The 16,479-nt window shown below is 35.5% G+C and overlaps 2 protein-coding genes across 4 annotated transcripts; one reads left to right on the top strand and one right to left on the bottom strand.

Moving 5' to 3' along the window:
* The first annotated feature begins 1,944 nt into the window (after positions 1-1,944).
* On the top strand, positions 1,945-11,071 carry LOC110654018 (uncharacterized). 3 transcript variants are annotated; one of them, XM_021809865.2, is made up of 10 exons: positions 1,951-3,522; positions 4,197-4,670; positions 4,767-5,068; positions 5,847-6,572; positions 6,661-6,939; positions 7,162-7,323; positions 7,409-8,347; positions 8,448-8,663; positions 9,233-9,493; positions 10,419-11,071. In XM_021809865.2, exons 1-10 carry the CDS (start codon positions 2,145-2,147, stop codon positions 10,761-10,763), a joined length of 5,082 nt encoding a protein of 1,693 aa, XP_021665557.2. In that variant the 5' UTR covers positions 1,951-2,144; the 3' UTR covers positions 10,764-11,071. The 3 variants fall into 3 exon arrangements, with proteins under 3 accessions (XP_021665558.2, XP_021665557.2, XP_058002081.1); XM_058146098.1 differs by lacking the exon at positions 7,162-7,323; XM_021809866.2 differs by lacking the exons at positions 9,233-9,493; positions 10,419-11,071 and having other exon boundaries at positions 1,945-3,522; positions 8,424-8,571.
* Positions 11,072-12,745: 1,674 nt separating this feature from the next.
* On the bottom strand, positions 12,746-15,968 carry LOC110653981 (probable glycosyltransferase At5g25310). The gene is made up of 4 exons (XM_021809795.2): positions 15,577-15,968; positions 15,160-15,341; positions 13,808-14,159; positions 12,746-13,504 (listed from the first exon to the last, which is right to left on the bottom strand). Exons 1-4 carry the CDS (start codon positions 15,838-15,840, stop codon positions 12,839-12,841), a joined length of 1,464 nt encoding a protein of 487 aa, XP_021665487.2. The 5' UTR covers positions 15,841-15,968; the 3' UTR covers positions 12,746-12,838.
* Between the last annotated feature and the right edge of the window lie 511 nt (positions 15,969-16,479).

Raw genomic sequence — 16,479 nt, forward strand, 5'->3', positions numbered from 1 at the left:
ACAAAATGAGCATAATAGAAATGTAAATATTAAAATAAATGTCTAATTACACAATAATAAATAAGATATATTATGAATGACCACATGGACTATAAATTATATGTATAATATATTGGAGAATAAATGAGAGATGATAAATTAAGATAGTTTGATTATATTCAATATAAAACACTGAATATCTATATATATAATTTAATAAATTAACGATCAAATGAGTGAGAAAAGAAAGAGTTAGACTTAAAATAAGGTAGAATGATTAATATTGTAAGATTATAATTTCTAAATGTTAATTTTCAATTAGTTTAAAATAAAAATAAATAATAAAAATAAATTTATTAATTTCAAATGAAATTAAATGATGAAAATAAATTTATGTAATTGGTCCAATTAATTTGGGATTACATTTAGACGTTGATATAGGTGTTGAATTATGTTCTAAACAGCGATTCCAATCACTCACAAAAGCACACCGCCGCCCAGAATCATTATCACTGAAACATGCTGAGAAGGAGCAGGCCAACGAAAAAGCTAGAATCCTCCAATCAAACAGCCCTATCGAGGGAACCTCTTATGCATAATATTAATGGTAACCAATAAGTTAATTTCTAAATAAGGTGTTTATGAAAATTATTTTATTTAAATTTAAATTTGAATTTAATTAATATTTTTAAATTTTAATTATTTATGATTATTATTATTTAAAAAATATTTAAATTAATTTAAATTTATATATTTAATTAGTAATTTTTGTAAAAAATTATTTTTTTATTAATAATTTATATTTTAAAATTAATAATTCTATAAATATTGAAATTTTATTTTAATTTAAATAAAAATATAAATTTATAAATATTATGATAAAAAAATATATTTTGTATTTATAAACATAAATTTAAATAATGATGTTAAATATATAAAATTTAATGGATCAAATGTATTATTTTTTAAATTTAAATTAATTTTAAATTTTATTATAGATTAATTAAGAGTAATTTTGATTTAATTGTTAAATATAATTAATAGCCGTTACTATTAGTTGATAATTGATAATAACTAATTTATATTAAGTATTTGATAAAATTTTATTTAATTGTTTATGTGAAATAACTTTTATATATATATATATATAATTTATTTATTATTTAATAAATATAAATTATAAATTTATTATATTATATTATTTATTTTATTATTAAATTAAATATATAATTATTAAATTAATATATTATATTATTTATTTTATTATTAAAATAAGAAAATAATTAAAAATTTTAAAAAATAATTAAATAACTTTAAAAATGTAGATAAAATAGTAAAATAATTATTATTGTTAAGAAAAAAATTTTAAATTTTTAGATATAAATAAATATTTTATATTATTAATAAAAAAATTTTTAATAAAATTAAAATATATTAATTAAAATGTTAAAATTATAAATAAAAAAAATATAATTTTCAGGTTAAACAAAGAAAGACAATATAGATAAAATGAAAAATAAAATAAAATTAGTTATTTATTTGATGGGAAGTAATTTTAAAAATAGAATTAATATAAATTATAATTGATAAATATCATATTAATTATTTATTAATTATTTATTTTTTTTTCAAAATTTATCAAAAATTTTAATTTATATATTCAAATATCTATTTAAATGTGTATCGACCAAACACCCTTTAATCTATTTTACAAAAATTCAACATGTCGAATGTCCACGACCTGTTACGATATCTAATCCCTACTCTTCTGAGACGTGGCTACAACGAGGTCCCATCCCTTCTGTGGGCCCGATCGCACGTGTATTTCGAAGAAATAAACTGCAGAAGATTATCAGCGAATAGTATAAGTACACTTGACCAACGGCTTACGAGCACCTGTCCCACATAACAACCTTATACCCACCCGCACCACATCACTATATCTCTCTTTCAACTCAATAAGGGGAAGAGAAGGAGAAAAAAAAAAAAAAACTAATAAGGGAAAAAGAAGCGCAGGTTAACTAGAATGCGCGCTGGTTGTCCAAAGCCTCCTCCTGTAGTCCTCTGCCCTCTCTAGCCACATATCAATCTCTGTCTTCTTCTTATTCTTTTTATATTTGATCGAAACAGAAGCGGAGGGAAAGAAAACCCCAACGAACCAAGCAATGAAGCACACTTTATCGGAGGCGGTCCCATCCTCACCACCACAAACTTCCTCCGCCGCGGCGGTGGCGACGACGGCGTCCGCTCTTACCGACCAGTCACCCCCCGCCACTTCGTCGTCGTCGTCGTCGGCGTCTTCGTCAATCCCGGCGGAGGACTTGGCCGTGGGGTCCACGAGGGATGGGAGCGGTTGGGCGCAGGAAACCGTGACCGTCGATCGTCGAGGAGAGTATTCCGCCGTTTGCCGATGGACGGTTCACAACTTCCCTCGTATTAAAGCTAGGGCACTTTGGAGCAAATACTTTGAGGTTGGCGGCTACGATTGCCGCCTCTTAATTTACCCTAAAGGAGACTCTCAGGCTTTGCCAGGATATATCTCTATCTATCTCCAAATCATGGACCCTCGCGGCACCTCCTCTTCCAAATGGGACTGTTTCGCTAGCTACCGTTTAGCTATCGTCAACCTAACCGACGATTCTAAAACGATTCATCGGGATTCGTGGCACCGATTCTCCAGCAAGAAAAAATCTCACGGTTGGTGTGATTTCACCCCTTCCTCTACTGTGTTTGATTCCAAATTAGGTTATTTGTTCAACAATGATTCCGTTCTTATAACCGCCGACATTTTAATCCTTAATGAATCCCTTAGTTTTATGCGCGATAATAATGACTTGCAATCTGTTTCTTCCTCAATAATATCATCGTCGGTGGTTGCGGGTCCTGTATCTGATGTGTTAAGCGGTAAATTTACTTGGAAAGTGCATAATTTTAGTTTGTTTAAGGAAATGATTAAGACACAGAAGATAATGAGCCAGGTGTTTCCAGCCGGTGAGTGTAATCTGAGAATCAGTGTGTACCAGAGCTCAGTTAATGGGCAAGATTATTTGTCCATGTGTTTGGAGAGTAAGGACACGGAGAAGACAGTTGTGTCTGATAGGAGTTGTTGGTGTTTGTTTAGAATGTCGGTCTTGAACCAAAAACCAGGGTCCAATCATATGCATAGAGACTCGTATGGGCGGTTTGCTGCAGATAATAAGACTGGGGATAATACAAGTTTGGGCTGGAATGATTATATGAAAATGTCTGATTTTGTTGGGCCTGACTCAGGATTTTTGGTGGATGATACTGCAGTATTCAGTACTTCATTTCATGTAATTAAGGAGTTCAGTAGCTTCTCGAAGAATGGGGGGTTAATTGGAGGGAGGAGCGGGAGTGGGGCAAGGAAGTCTGATGGGCACATGGGGAAATTTACTTGGAGGATTGAGAATTTTACAAGGTTGAAGGATCTATTGAAGAAGAGGAAGATTACAGGTCTTTGCATCAAGAGCAGGAGGTTTCAGATTGGGAATAGAGATTGTCGTCTCATTGTTTATCCCCGAGGTAATCCAAGATCTATGGCTGATTCCAATTATGCATATCAACGCAATGTCCTGACTTTATTATGTAATTTATTGCGATATTTAATAAATTTTGAAATAATGTTGGATGCCATTCCTGTATAGATGAGTGAAGACTATTAGTCTATTAGTTTCCAAGTTCTTAGGATAGATAAGGCTTATGTTTTATCTTAAGTGCTGATCCTTTATCCTAAACTTAATTTAAGGTGTACCGTTGCGCCATATTTGCTTATTATATTGGTTCACTTGCTAAACTGGATGAAAGTGGTGATGGTCACCATTTATTTGTTGCTTTCTATTTATCCTTTGATTCCCATGTCCAAAAGTATTCGAAGCTTAAGTCACATTTGGTAGTCTATTATTCTGTAACACTATATAATCTTCTTCCTGTTTTCTTTTAAAAATGGACCCTTTGTAATGGTGAATTCTTTAAGCTCTATTGTTGATCATTGTGAATGGAGTTCTTTAAAACTGCTGCTCATGCTGCATTTTGGAAGGCAGTTTTTACCTGCATGTGTTCAATATTCAGATGGTGGGATTTGTGAGCTAAACTGACTGTTGCTTAGATTGTGTAGGAGAGTAAATTGATGGGTAAATCCTGCATATTTTGTTGTATCAGAGTAAACTAACTAGAATTTGTATGTTTGGTGGTACCAGGGCAGTCTCAGCCACCATGTCACCTTTCAGTATTTCTTGAAGTTACAGATTCACGGAATACTTCCAGTGATTGGAGTTGTTTTGTGAGCCATCGTTTGTCAGTTTTGAACCAGAGGATGGAGGAGAAATCTGTAACCAAAGAATCTCAGAATCGTTATTCCAAAGCTGCAAAAGATTGGGGTTGGCGTGAATTCGTGACTCTTACTAGCCTTTTTGATCAAGATTCTGGGTTTCTTGTTCAGGACACTGTTGTATTCTCTGCAGAGGTTCTCATTTTGAAAGAGACATCAATAATGCAGGATTTAACAGATCAAGATATTGAGGCAATTGTTACTGGTTCCCAGATTGATGGGGTTGGGAAAAAAAGTTCATTCACATGGAAGGTGGAAAACTTCTTGTCTTTCAAGGAAATAATGGAAACCCGAAAAATCTTCAGCAAGTTCTTTCAAGCTGGTGGATGTGAGCTTCGGATTGGTGGGTTCTAATATGTAGTCCTCTCTCTGCTGACATTTTGGTTGTGTTTGTCTCCTTTTGTTATTCAACTGATGGTCCATGTTTTTCCTGATGCAGGTGTCTATGAATCTTTCGACACCATATGTATATATTTAGAGAGTGACCAGTCAGTTGGTAGTGATCTAGATAAAAATTTTTGGGTCAGATATAGGATGGCTGTGGTGAACCAAAAGAATCCAGCCAAGACTGTGTGGAAGGAGTCTTCTATTTGTACAAAGACGTGGAATAATTCTGTTCTGCAATTTATGAAGGTGTCCGATATGTTGGAAGGAGATGCAGGGTTCCTTGTGCGTGACACTGTTGTTTTTGTTTGTGAAATATTGGATTGCTGTCCTTGGTTTGAGTTTTCAGATCTAGAGGTTAGTACTTATGATCATCCACACCAGTTGCCTGCTCTTTGTTTTAATATAATAATATCATAAATATGTTATTCAAAGGATACTTTGATGATTTTGAAATTACTTGATTGTCGAGGGCCAACACAATCTAGACTTAAGGTAAAAACTACTCTGGAGATAAGACTATTGATTTTTATGGTTCTTCTGTGGAACTTTCAACATTTTGCTACATAACTATGAACTAATTTGCATCAGGATATGCTATTTGGAAATTCAAACACAATGACGTTTTGTGTGCATTTAAATACGTTCAATGTCTCAGCTTGCATTGTGAGTCCGTTTCGTATATCTTAATTCTTGAATGGTTGCACTGCACAATATGTTTTTAATCTCAAGTCTGTAATCTATGTTTTTCTTCTGTTCATGTTCAGGCAACATTGAAAAACCCAATATTCTAATGAAGATGCAGGTCGGATATAGGACTAATTTTTGAACTTACTTTAGATAGGTCGAAATATAGTAGTTCTTAGTGTGAGGAGAATATGTGATGATTGATGACTCGCAATTCCATTGCAAGTGTGACTGTTAAGTGTACCAATATGACAAAGTTATGAAGATATCCCTGAGATTTTGTTTTCTTATTCATCTTTAAATAGTTGTTCTTGCATTCGGTGCCCTTTTTAGTCCACGCCTGTTACTAGTCCTAGAGGGTATTATATTCTTGTAAAGTATCTTCATAACATCAATCCTAACTATCTCCTTAGGAGCTAGGCTGGTAACAGTTGTCTTACTTTGTTAGGTTTTGGCCTCTGAGGATGATCAGGATGCATTAACAACTGATCCTGATGAACTCATTGATTCTGAAGACAGTGAAGGAGTAAGCGGAGATGAAGAAGATATCTTTAGAAACCTTCTTTCTAGAGCTGGCTTTCACTTGACATATGGAGATAATCCTTCACAGCCACAGGTTACCTTAAGGGAAAAGCTTCTAATGGATGCTGGTGCAATTGCTGGTTTTTTGACTGGATTACGTGTCTATCTAGATGATCCTGCGAAAGTAAAGCGTTTGCTTCTTCCAACCAAGCTTTCTAGTACCAATGATGGAAAGAAGGCAGCAAAAGCTGATGAATCTTCTCCCAGCCTGATGAATCTGTTGATGGGAGTTAAAGTTTTGCAGCAAGCAATTATAGATTTACTTTTGGACATAATGGTTGAATGTTGTCAACCATCAGAAGGAAGTTCCAATGATTATTTGTCTGATGTGAACTCAAAGCCTTCAGTTGATGGCAGTGGTTCTGCCAGTCCATTGGAATCTGATAGGGAAAGTGGAGCAACAGAATCTGCTCCATTTCCTGTATATGAGAGATTGGAGTCTGGTGTAGATGATACTACCAGTGCATCTGCTGTGCAAAGCTCTGATGGAAATGGTATTGATATGCCTGGAAAAGCTCTTCCTGGACAGCCTATTTATCCACCAGTAACAACAGCTGGAGCATCTTTGGAAAATGCTTCCCTTTGCTCTAAGGCATGTTTTGTTTTTTGCTCCATAAGTGCTGATATTTCTAACTCAATTATTTGATATACATTAACTAGTTTGAAAGTTGAATTTTCAGACCAAGTGGCCAGAACAATCTGAGGAGCTCTTAGGATTGATTGTAAACTCACTGAGAGCCCTTGATGGAGCCGTTCCACAATGCTGTCCTGAGCCAAGACGAAGACCTCAATCTGCACAAAAGATTGCTCTTGTATTGGATAAAGCTCCAAAACATTTGCAGCCTGACCTTGTAGCTTTAGTCCCCAAGTTGGTAGAGCATTCAGAGCATCCACTGGCAGCTTGCGCACTTCTTGAAAGACTTCAAAAGCCTGATGCAGAACCTGCTTTGCGGATACCTGTAAGATATTCTTTCTAGAAGTGTTTTGGCTTTCTGTTTTCTATGGTCAATTTGCTTCTTTGTGGTGTGTTGGCAGTGAAACATGGAAAAAGCCACTAAACACTAATAAGGCATATTTTGCACCATCTATTTTGATTTTGATGATAGTATGCACATATATTTTTCTCATTTTGTCTATCACAACACTTTTTATTGCAAGATTATGATAATTTTTTTTAACAGGTTTTTGGTGCTCTTAGTCAACTGGAATGTGGTAGTGATGTGTGGGAACGCATTTTATTTCAATCTTTTGAGCTTTTAGCTGATTCAAATGATGAGCCTCTTGCTGCAACCATAGATTTTATATTTAAAGCTGCATCCCAGTGCCAACATCTTCCTGAAGCTGTATCTATTTCTCTCAATTTTCTTATTCTATTTTCCAACATAATTTCTTTTATCCATTTGTAACATTCTTTATTTTCTTTTGTAGGTCAGGTCTGTTCGTGTTAGGTTAAAAAAATTGGGTGCTGAGGTGCGTCCCTGTGTCTTGGATTTTTTGAGTAAAACTGTAAATAGTTGGGGAGATGTTGCTGAAACCATACTTAGAGATATTGAATGTGATGATGACTTTGGGGATGACAGCTCAGCATTGCCTTGCGGTCTTTTCTTGTTTGGTGAAAATGGATCCATTCCTGAAAGGTTTCATGTGGTGGATGAGCAGCCTTTCCATGCTAGTTGCCATTTTTCTGACATTTATGTCTTGATTGAGATGTTATCTATACCTTGTCTTGCTGTTGAAGCTTCTCAAACATTTGACAGAGCTGTAGCTCGGGGGGCAATTATGGCACAATCTGTGGCAATGGTTTTGGAAAGGCGCCTCACTCAGAGATTGAATTACAATGCCAGATTTGTTGCTGAAAATTTTCAGCATGCAGATGTTGTAATAGAGGGAGAAGCCAGTGAACATCTGAGAATCCAAAGGGATGATTTTAATGTTGTTCTTGGCCTTGCTGAGACGTTGGCCCTTTCAAGGGACCCCAGAGTGAAGGGGTTTGTGAAGATGCTTTACACATTATTGTTTAAATGGTATGCTGATGAGTCATACAGAGTGAGGATGCTAAAGAGACTTGTTGATCGTGCCACCAGTACTACAGATAATAGTCGTGATGTAGATTTCGACTTGGATATATTGGTTTTTTTAGTTTGTGAGGAGCAAGAAATTGTTAAACCTGTTCTAAGCATGATGCGGGAGGGTGCTGAACTTGCAAATGTTGATCGGGCAGCTCTTTGGCATCAGTTATGTGCCAGTGAGGATGAAATTATTCGCATGCGTGAAGAGAGGAAGACAGAAATTTCTAATATTGTTCGGGAAAAAACTATTCTATCACAAAAATTGAGTGAATCAGAGTCCATTAACAATCGACTCAAGGTACCTGATATATTTCAATTGATGATATGGTCTAGAGAAATGGTATTGCATCTTATGAGCTTTTGGTGTTTGTTAGTGTTAACACCTCTAATGATGGCAGTCTGAAATGAGGGCTGAGATGGATCGCTTTGCTCGGGAAAAGAAGGAACTTTCTGAACGAATACAAGAAGTAGAAAGTCAGCTTGAGTGGATACGCTCAGAGCGGGATGAAGAAATTACCAAACTTACAGCTGAGAAGAAAGTTCTTCAGGATCGTCTTCATGATGCTGAAACACAGCTCTCTCAGTTGAAGTCCCGGAAACGGGATGAATTGAAGGTAGCATGCAAGCACTGATACATCCTTCCACGCACACACAGACAGTTTACCCACTCCTGCTTTGTTCTGCTGTGTGCACTCAGTGGAATCTAACCTGTTTCGCTTTCTCGCTCCTCTTTCTGTTTGTATCTTTTCCCTGTTTTGGCTGTTGATCCCCATGGCCCGTTTTTGGTTATTTTACTTGCTGATGAAGAGCATCAACTGATTAATCACAGTCTTGAGTCTTCGCTTACCAACTTGTAAAATCTTTTGACGTAAAATTGGTTTCTAAGTCTATCGGTAATTGAACTATTCTTGCATTACTACTTAATCATTGCTTGTTATTGTGATATGGAAATGAAGAATCCTGTATTTTTAAATTGAAACTGCGGGCATATATGGTTGGTATATCCTGTATTTTTAAATTGAAACTGCGGGCATGTATTTTTAAGTTGTTTCCCCACTTTTCTGGGGGAAGGGATAGGGGTTCATGAAATGGAAATGGTTTAGATATTTGCTTATGTTCTTCTGCCTTTAGTATTGACTGCTGTGTTGCTTCCATTTGTGACAATAATCTATGAACATGACAGAGAGTGGTAAAGGAGAAAAATACTCTTGCCGAAAGGTTAAAGAGTGCTGAAGCTGCGTGGAAAAGATTTGATGAAGAGTTGAAGCGGTATGCCACAGAGAATGTGACCAGGGAGGAAATCCGTCAGTCATTGGAGGACGAAGTTCGGAGATTGACTCAAACAGTTGGACAAACAGAAGGAGAAAAGAGGGAAAAAGAAGAACAGGTTGCTCGGTGTGAAGCATATATTGATGGGATGGAATCAAAATTGCAGGCCTGCCAGGTTTTTACTTTTACATAGTTTATTTTTCTGCCTCTGTTACTGATTCAAAGTTCTGATCTTCTTCTTCCCCTCTTACTTATCTAATCAGTAAAAGCTGCTTTAGATATTAGTCCATTCTTTTCTTCTGGAGTGAAAAAATGTAATGGCTTGGAGTCATGAGAACTAGAAGAAAGTGAAAAAAAAAAAAGGAGGGAGGGAAGAGGGGGACGAGAGAGAGAGAGAGAGAGAGAGAGAGAGAGAGAGAGAGAGAGAGAGAGAGAGAGAGTGGTGGGGGGAAGAAAATTAAAGCTTCCCTTCAACTCTAGTTCAACAGGCTTCTCCTAAGATGCTATTTTTCATCTCCTGAAATAAAGCCAATATATTTTAGGTGATGGACCCAATATTTCAAGCCCTTTCTGGGGAAAAACTTGATTAATATGGAATGTAGTTTGGTAGATAAACTTTGCAAGTAGATAGTTACATATACTATAATCAAGGAGGTGTGCCCCAACAGATAGCCTTACTGTTAAAACTTCGTAGTTTTACCGGAGGTTGCATGTTTCAACTGTTAGAATGGTGATAGGAGCAGTATATGGGATAGGGGAGGGTACCCTTATTGGGCACAACTGAATAAATAAAACTAAATTGAGAATAATTAAATGAAGAAATGACTAGGTGCAGTCGAACCTCATGATCGGATGTCAAAGGTAGGTTATTATCTTATTATTAAAGGTTTTTGTTTTTAGAATGTTGGAAACAGGTATAGTTCGGCTTTTAGTTAGCATTATGAGTGAAATTTATAAGCAATTTTTTTTTTGTCTCCAAATGTCCCCCTCCTTTCCCTCCTTCCCCCTTCTTTTTCTCGCTTTCTGTTCTGCATTTATTTTTTCTCCTGTGCATGTGAACAGTCAGAAATGGTTTTATACTAATTCCCTTGCCTTTTCAGCAATACATTCGCACACTTGAGGCTTCACTTCAAGAAGAAATGTCACGACATGCTCCTCTTTATGGCGCTGGGTTGGAAGCTCTGTCAATGAAGGAGTTGGAGACAATATCACGTATTCATGAGGAAGGACTCAGGCAGATCCATGCCCTCCAACAACGCAAGGGAAGTCCTGCTGCCAGTCCTCTTGTGAGCCCCCACGCTGTACCTCACAATCATGGGTTGTACCCTGCTGCACCACCTCCAATGGCTGTTGGATTACCTCCTTCACTGATCCCAAATGGTGTGGGAATCCACAGCAATGGACATGTGAATGGTGCAGTGGGACCATGGTTTAGTCATAGTTAAATTTCATTGTTGCAGGTTGGTTAATGCCAATGTAGGCATTTGTTTGCCTAATTCGGTTTTCTCTCTTTTGGGAGGGGAGGACATCTCACTGTGATTGGGGTGTTCTCTAATGAGTAATTTCTTGGCATTTTGACTAGTAGGACTATTGGAACAGTGGAAAAACAAATTAATAATACAAATTTCTAGTGAAAGAAGGGCAGTGGTTTAGGAAATGAACGCTTAATAGTGAGTCCAATAGAACTAACAGTTGCAAATGTCATGCTTTTCTTCATAAAGTCAATTATAGGTCTCTTGAAAAGTTTTGTTGATTATGCGTTTCATTTAGTTCTCATTTGGAGCCCTTTGTCATCCCTTTTTCCATTATAATAAATTTAACCCAATAGTGCAGCCATTTTAGCATATCTTTGGTTTTCGGTTGGGTTGTTTTGCTTGTGCTTTTGATATTAGATTTGTGGGTCCTCTACCTTTACTACTTTATCCTGCATCAGGGTCCATGGTTGATGGATTAGGTGTTAAAAAATGGGAATTAGTAAGCCCTTGTTCTGTACGGTGACTTCGGCGGGAATCTTTTCAGTTCAAATTATGGGAGGTATTTGGTGTTTAGTGAGATTTGCATTGGGGGAAGTTGTACCACCTAGGCCCATAGAAGTAGAACAAGACCTTGGGTTCAAGGATCTCTCCAGGTTCCAGCTATAGATGGCTAAGATGACCCGCGAGAGTCCGGGCGACCCATGGAACATTGCAAAATAATCTAATACTAAATAACTATTAATATGTTATAAATTTCATTTTTATCTGTTATATTTAGGTTTTTCTTTTGTGTCACATTTAGAAAAATTAAATTAAATACAATTTTTATATGAAATAAAAAGTATTTTAATTAATTATTAATATTTTTTTTTCTAGAAATGAGATTATCTGATAATTTTTGACAAATAAAAATGAACGGAGTGAATTTTATTAATATGTAGTATTAATATGTGAATATTAACATTAATGCGTGAATACTATGCACTTTAAGTTGAAAATTTATTTACCTGCATTGGGATGTGTCGTTTAAATTATATAGAGAAAATTGGATTAAAGTTCAATTTCATTCATGTATTTAGTGAGAGAGTTTAATTTAATCATTTTTATTTTTTTATTAAATTTAGTTCATAAGTTTGAATTTAAGTTTAATTTAATTTAAAAATTAAGAAAATAAAGAAATTGAGCTTCTTGATTTTCAGGTTTAAATTAAAAAATTAAAAAATTTAATTTTAAAATTAAAATCTGAACTTTTTAATTTTTGATTTAAATAAAAAAATTAAGAAATTTAGCTTATATTTTAGGTTTTAGGTCAAATTGATTTTAAATTAAAATTTTTGGGCAAAATTAAACAAGAAATTGGAAATGGATTAAATTGAACTTCTCCTATAAATATATAAGCTAAATTAAGCATTTTGCCAGAGAAAATCAGTATACATGCTTGTAGATGAAATTTGTCATGGTATTAAACTGAATATAGGCAAGATGATAATCGATCCTAATTACTAACAATATTTAATTTGGGACGCATATAATTTCTATGTAGCCTGACAATTAATGCTTGTGAAACAAATTTTCACGGTTTTTCTTTAATTATTGATTACCATAGGTTCCATTATAATTAATTATTTTGATGATTCTATTCAATATGGATGCACCAAAGATACTATAAATTTAACTACACAATATTACTATATTATGTGGACTTGGAAAGGGGATGGAATTCCTGTCACTTATCATCTTCATATAATCTACGAAGATCTAATAGCGCTGGTGATATATATTACTTAGTCAAAATTCAATGGTTATAATATATTAGACTTTAATATTATTTTTATTTGGCTCTGTTAGAATTCAAATTCAAACTTTACACTTTTAAACATGATTTTAATATTACTGATTTAAAGCTTGATTAATTTTATAACCGCTACTAGTATTAGATCTAATAAGTGAAGTGAACACCAAAAGATAGGTATATTTGATCATATATGGCAGTTTTCTCCTCAGCTGTGATGAGTGGTAGTATCACATAGCTTTCTTATGTACATCTATCCAGGTCTCAAATTGATTCTCCTAAGCCATATGGAGTGCAATATCATATGAAAAACATCAAATCGCTTAGCAGGTTGGTTCAACACAAAGTGCTTTCTAACAGCTTTTAAACCCTCCTTAAGCTTCTTGTATTTTTCTTCAGGAACTGATCTTAACACCTCTTTTAGTCTTGGAATTTCTGATACTTTCACCCGTATTGAAAACGCCTCCCATCTTAAAACATCGCTAAATGGCAAAACATAATATTTCGACAAAATCACAGGCACGCATTCAGCATAAATGGCCTCAACAATTCTAGGGCTTGCTACTTCATGGCCGCTTGGACATAGACAAAACTTGGATTGGAGCATGAATGAATAATAATTCAAGTGTTTAGGAAGGTATTCGAAGACACGAAGATCAGAGTCACGGTCTTTCCACTGGTTGAGGAGGAGGGGACGGATTGGGCCATGAAGACCACCGGCAAAGAAGGCAAGGTAGGGACGGGAGGTATTGGCTGGTGGTGGGGATAGGAGTTGGGGTGGAAAGTTGCCACTGTAGAGGTGAATTTCAGGGAGGCTTACATCCTTTCGGGGATTGAAACCTTCAGAAGTGTTGGCATTGCACAGGACTCGGATTGATGTGTTGTAAAGGAGCGGGTTGGCCCGGGATGCATGGGGACCCTGAAACAGAGAGAAAGCCAAGTTCACGTCCGCGGCAATCCAAATTGAAGTATTTTTCTACAATTTTTTTTACTAATATATGAATCTCACTTACTTTTGATATAAATATTATATTAATCTCATAGATACTAAAGAATCTCAAGTATTAACATTTAATAATTAGAATATGTGATAATTATTTATCAGATAAAATATCATGTAACCGACCAGTTTCCCTAGCACAAAAGGGATTCAGAAAATTGTACAAAAAAAAAAAAAAATCCAGAAAAGAATATAAGAGAATTTTGGATAAAAGAAACTCACCCAATCATGACAAGCAAGCATGAAGTGATCAGCCCCACAAGTTCTATTCCAAAAAGGATATTTGATAGATATCACTCTTACATAATCAGCCACAAACTGCCGTAGCGGTGTAAGATCGTATGTGAGAGGCTTGTAGAGATACTTGACCATCCAGGCTACGCTGAAGGGCATGAAATAAACGTGGGCACGTTGAGGATCTCTTGTTCTATACCTCCTGGACCCATGTTCCATCTCGTGTATAAACCTCCCCTCTATTGTATATATGTCCTTGCATGGCCCATCATGGACGATAGGTGGGCTCCCTTCGGAGTACACGTAGACCTTGAATCTCCTCTCCATCTCCAGATAACTCCTGATCATATGTTTTTTAAATTATTCATGGGTATTCATGTCATTACATATGATCAGAAAGGTATGTGCGGCGTATCATGTGATTTTGTTTGCGAATGAAAAGCAATTTTAACACTTGTAGATAGCGGAAACTGAAGTCTGAAGCATTTAATAGCCGACTAGCAATAAGTAGTATAGAGTATAGAACTCCAAAATCATAACGATATGGTAATGGTGTAACGTCAATAATATCATATATTGAGCTAAGCATGATGAGGCTACTTTGTGGGCTGTTGCAAAATCACATGGCTAACGAGAACAATAGTTACAATTTACTTGAACTTAATTTGAATTTCCCTTTCTGAATGCAAACTTGACGTGACCTCATTGGTCTCGTCAGCTTCAGGTAATTATAAGACACGTATATGTTACTGCCAATTGTTAAAAGGCGTGTAAATAACAATCAAGAAGCATAAACAAGTGCAGGAAAATTAAGCCATCGAGCTGGCTAGGTGGAATCATGTACCAAAATGAATAAGCTTCGTGATGACAAAAACACGAATATGTTACTTCATTGGACCACTTCTATTTGGTGGTCCGAACGCAATAGGATAACCAGGGAGTGAATAATTATATAAAAACCACAAAATGACCACTTCGTTTTTTGACCTCTAAAGGGTGCCCCATCACCAAAGGGAAGACTGCCTACGCTGTCACAACAATAGGCAGCAAATGGGTGTCTTTTTTTTTCAGTAGCTATGATGATATACGAGTGTGAATGGCTTAGTGACATAGGAAATGAGTGAGTTTTGAGCGCGCACTTCGCAAACAAATCCATGCGTCAGCTAGAAGAATTCTAAGTCCTGTCTGTCCGTACGGATACCTTCTAAGCAAAGTATTACATATAGAGAGTGATCAAAAGATTTAAAAGCTTTAATTTAATAATTATGTTCTTCAATTTTAATTTTATATTTTATATCTTTGGACTTTTGGCTTTGAATAATGATTAAAAAATGGCTTACTGATAAAATGCGGCGCGGTTACGATAAACAACTTCTCCGACGACGTCCCTTCGGTTCACCCCGCCGATGGGTGAGACGTTTGGAGCTGATAAAGCAGCTGCCTTGCGTATCGAAGCTCGAGCTCGAGCTAGTCCTTGTTCCAGTAGCTCTTCTTCCCTGCTATGTACTTTTGAGATTTTCTTCTGTAACATGTAGCATTCAAAAAATCGAATATTAAAAATTAAGTCAATGAATCAATAAAACGTTACTCTAAATTAAATGCTCGGAGAAAGGGAGAGCTTTGAATGCTCTTTTAGTTGTTGATTAAAAAACTGGAAGTCCAAACGGTTCTAGAGAGAGAGAAACTGAGTGTTCTCTGCTCCAATTTACAGTGCAAAGATCCCCCCAAAAAAAAACAGAGAAGTACTTAATACTTACAATGCCAGTAGTGTTCCTGAATCGATTGATCATAGGAGAAGTGTAGCTGGACGGAGCAGATTGAACATAGTGGATTTGATCGGAGGCGGAAACCTGAGTCTGCAACTGGACGATAGGAACTGAGATTGAAGACTGAAAATTAGAAACAGAGAAGATTGAAAAAGAAGAAAAATTAAAAAGAGCAGAGAGGCTCAAAATCAAGAAGAGGAGAAGAAGAATTAAAAAAGAGTGAGTGAAGGAATATCCATGCAGTTTGATATCCATTTGACACTAGTTGTGTTTTTGCTCTGTGTATAATCTGAAAATATTTGAAATAGCGACAGTATGTTTGGCTTGCGCGATTTTGTTTTCTCGGGGAAATGGAGTGAGAGAGAGAGAGAGATGCGAGGGAAAAAAACGGTTGTATAAAGGCGGGCGCGCGCACAGAGACGACTCGTCGTATATCTCTATAAAGCGAAGATTAGCTTGACGTATTATTAGATGCTGAAATTACGAATTTGACCCTCTAAACTATTTTATTTTATTTTATTGATTCTTTCAAAAATAATTTATATTATTTTATCATAATATAAATAATGTCAATTATTAGAATAATTTATTTCTAATTTTATATTTAATAAATTTTATAGTATTAGCACTAACCCTCAAAATATACGGTAGACAATTAGTATAGTTAATAATTATTTAAATTATTTTTATATATAATATTGAACCCTAAAGAAATTACATTTCTGGCTCCACCTTGGCTCCTCTCCTTCTTCAAATTTCCCTTCCCTTGTTTGATATATTTTTATTTTGTATTTTTTTTACTTAGACCCGATCTATCATGGACTCAAGACAGAAGATGTATAGTGAGATCCACCTATTTAATATATGAGTCTCACATGATTATATCATGAATCT

This window comes from Hevea brasiliensis, chromosome 4, assembly GCF_030052815.1.
Source record: "Hevea brasiliensis isolate MT/VB/25A 57/8 chromosome 4, ASM3005281v1, whole genome shotgun sequence".
Classification (NCBI taxonomy): Eukaryota; Viridiplantae; Streptophyta; class Magnoliopsida; order Malpighiales; family Euphorbiaceae; genus Hevea; species Hevea brasiliensis.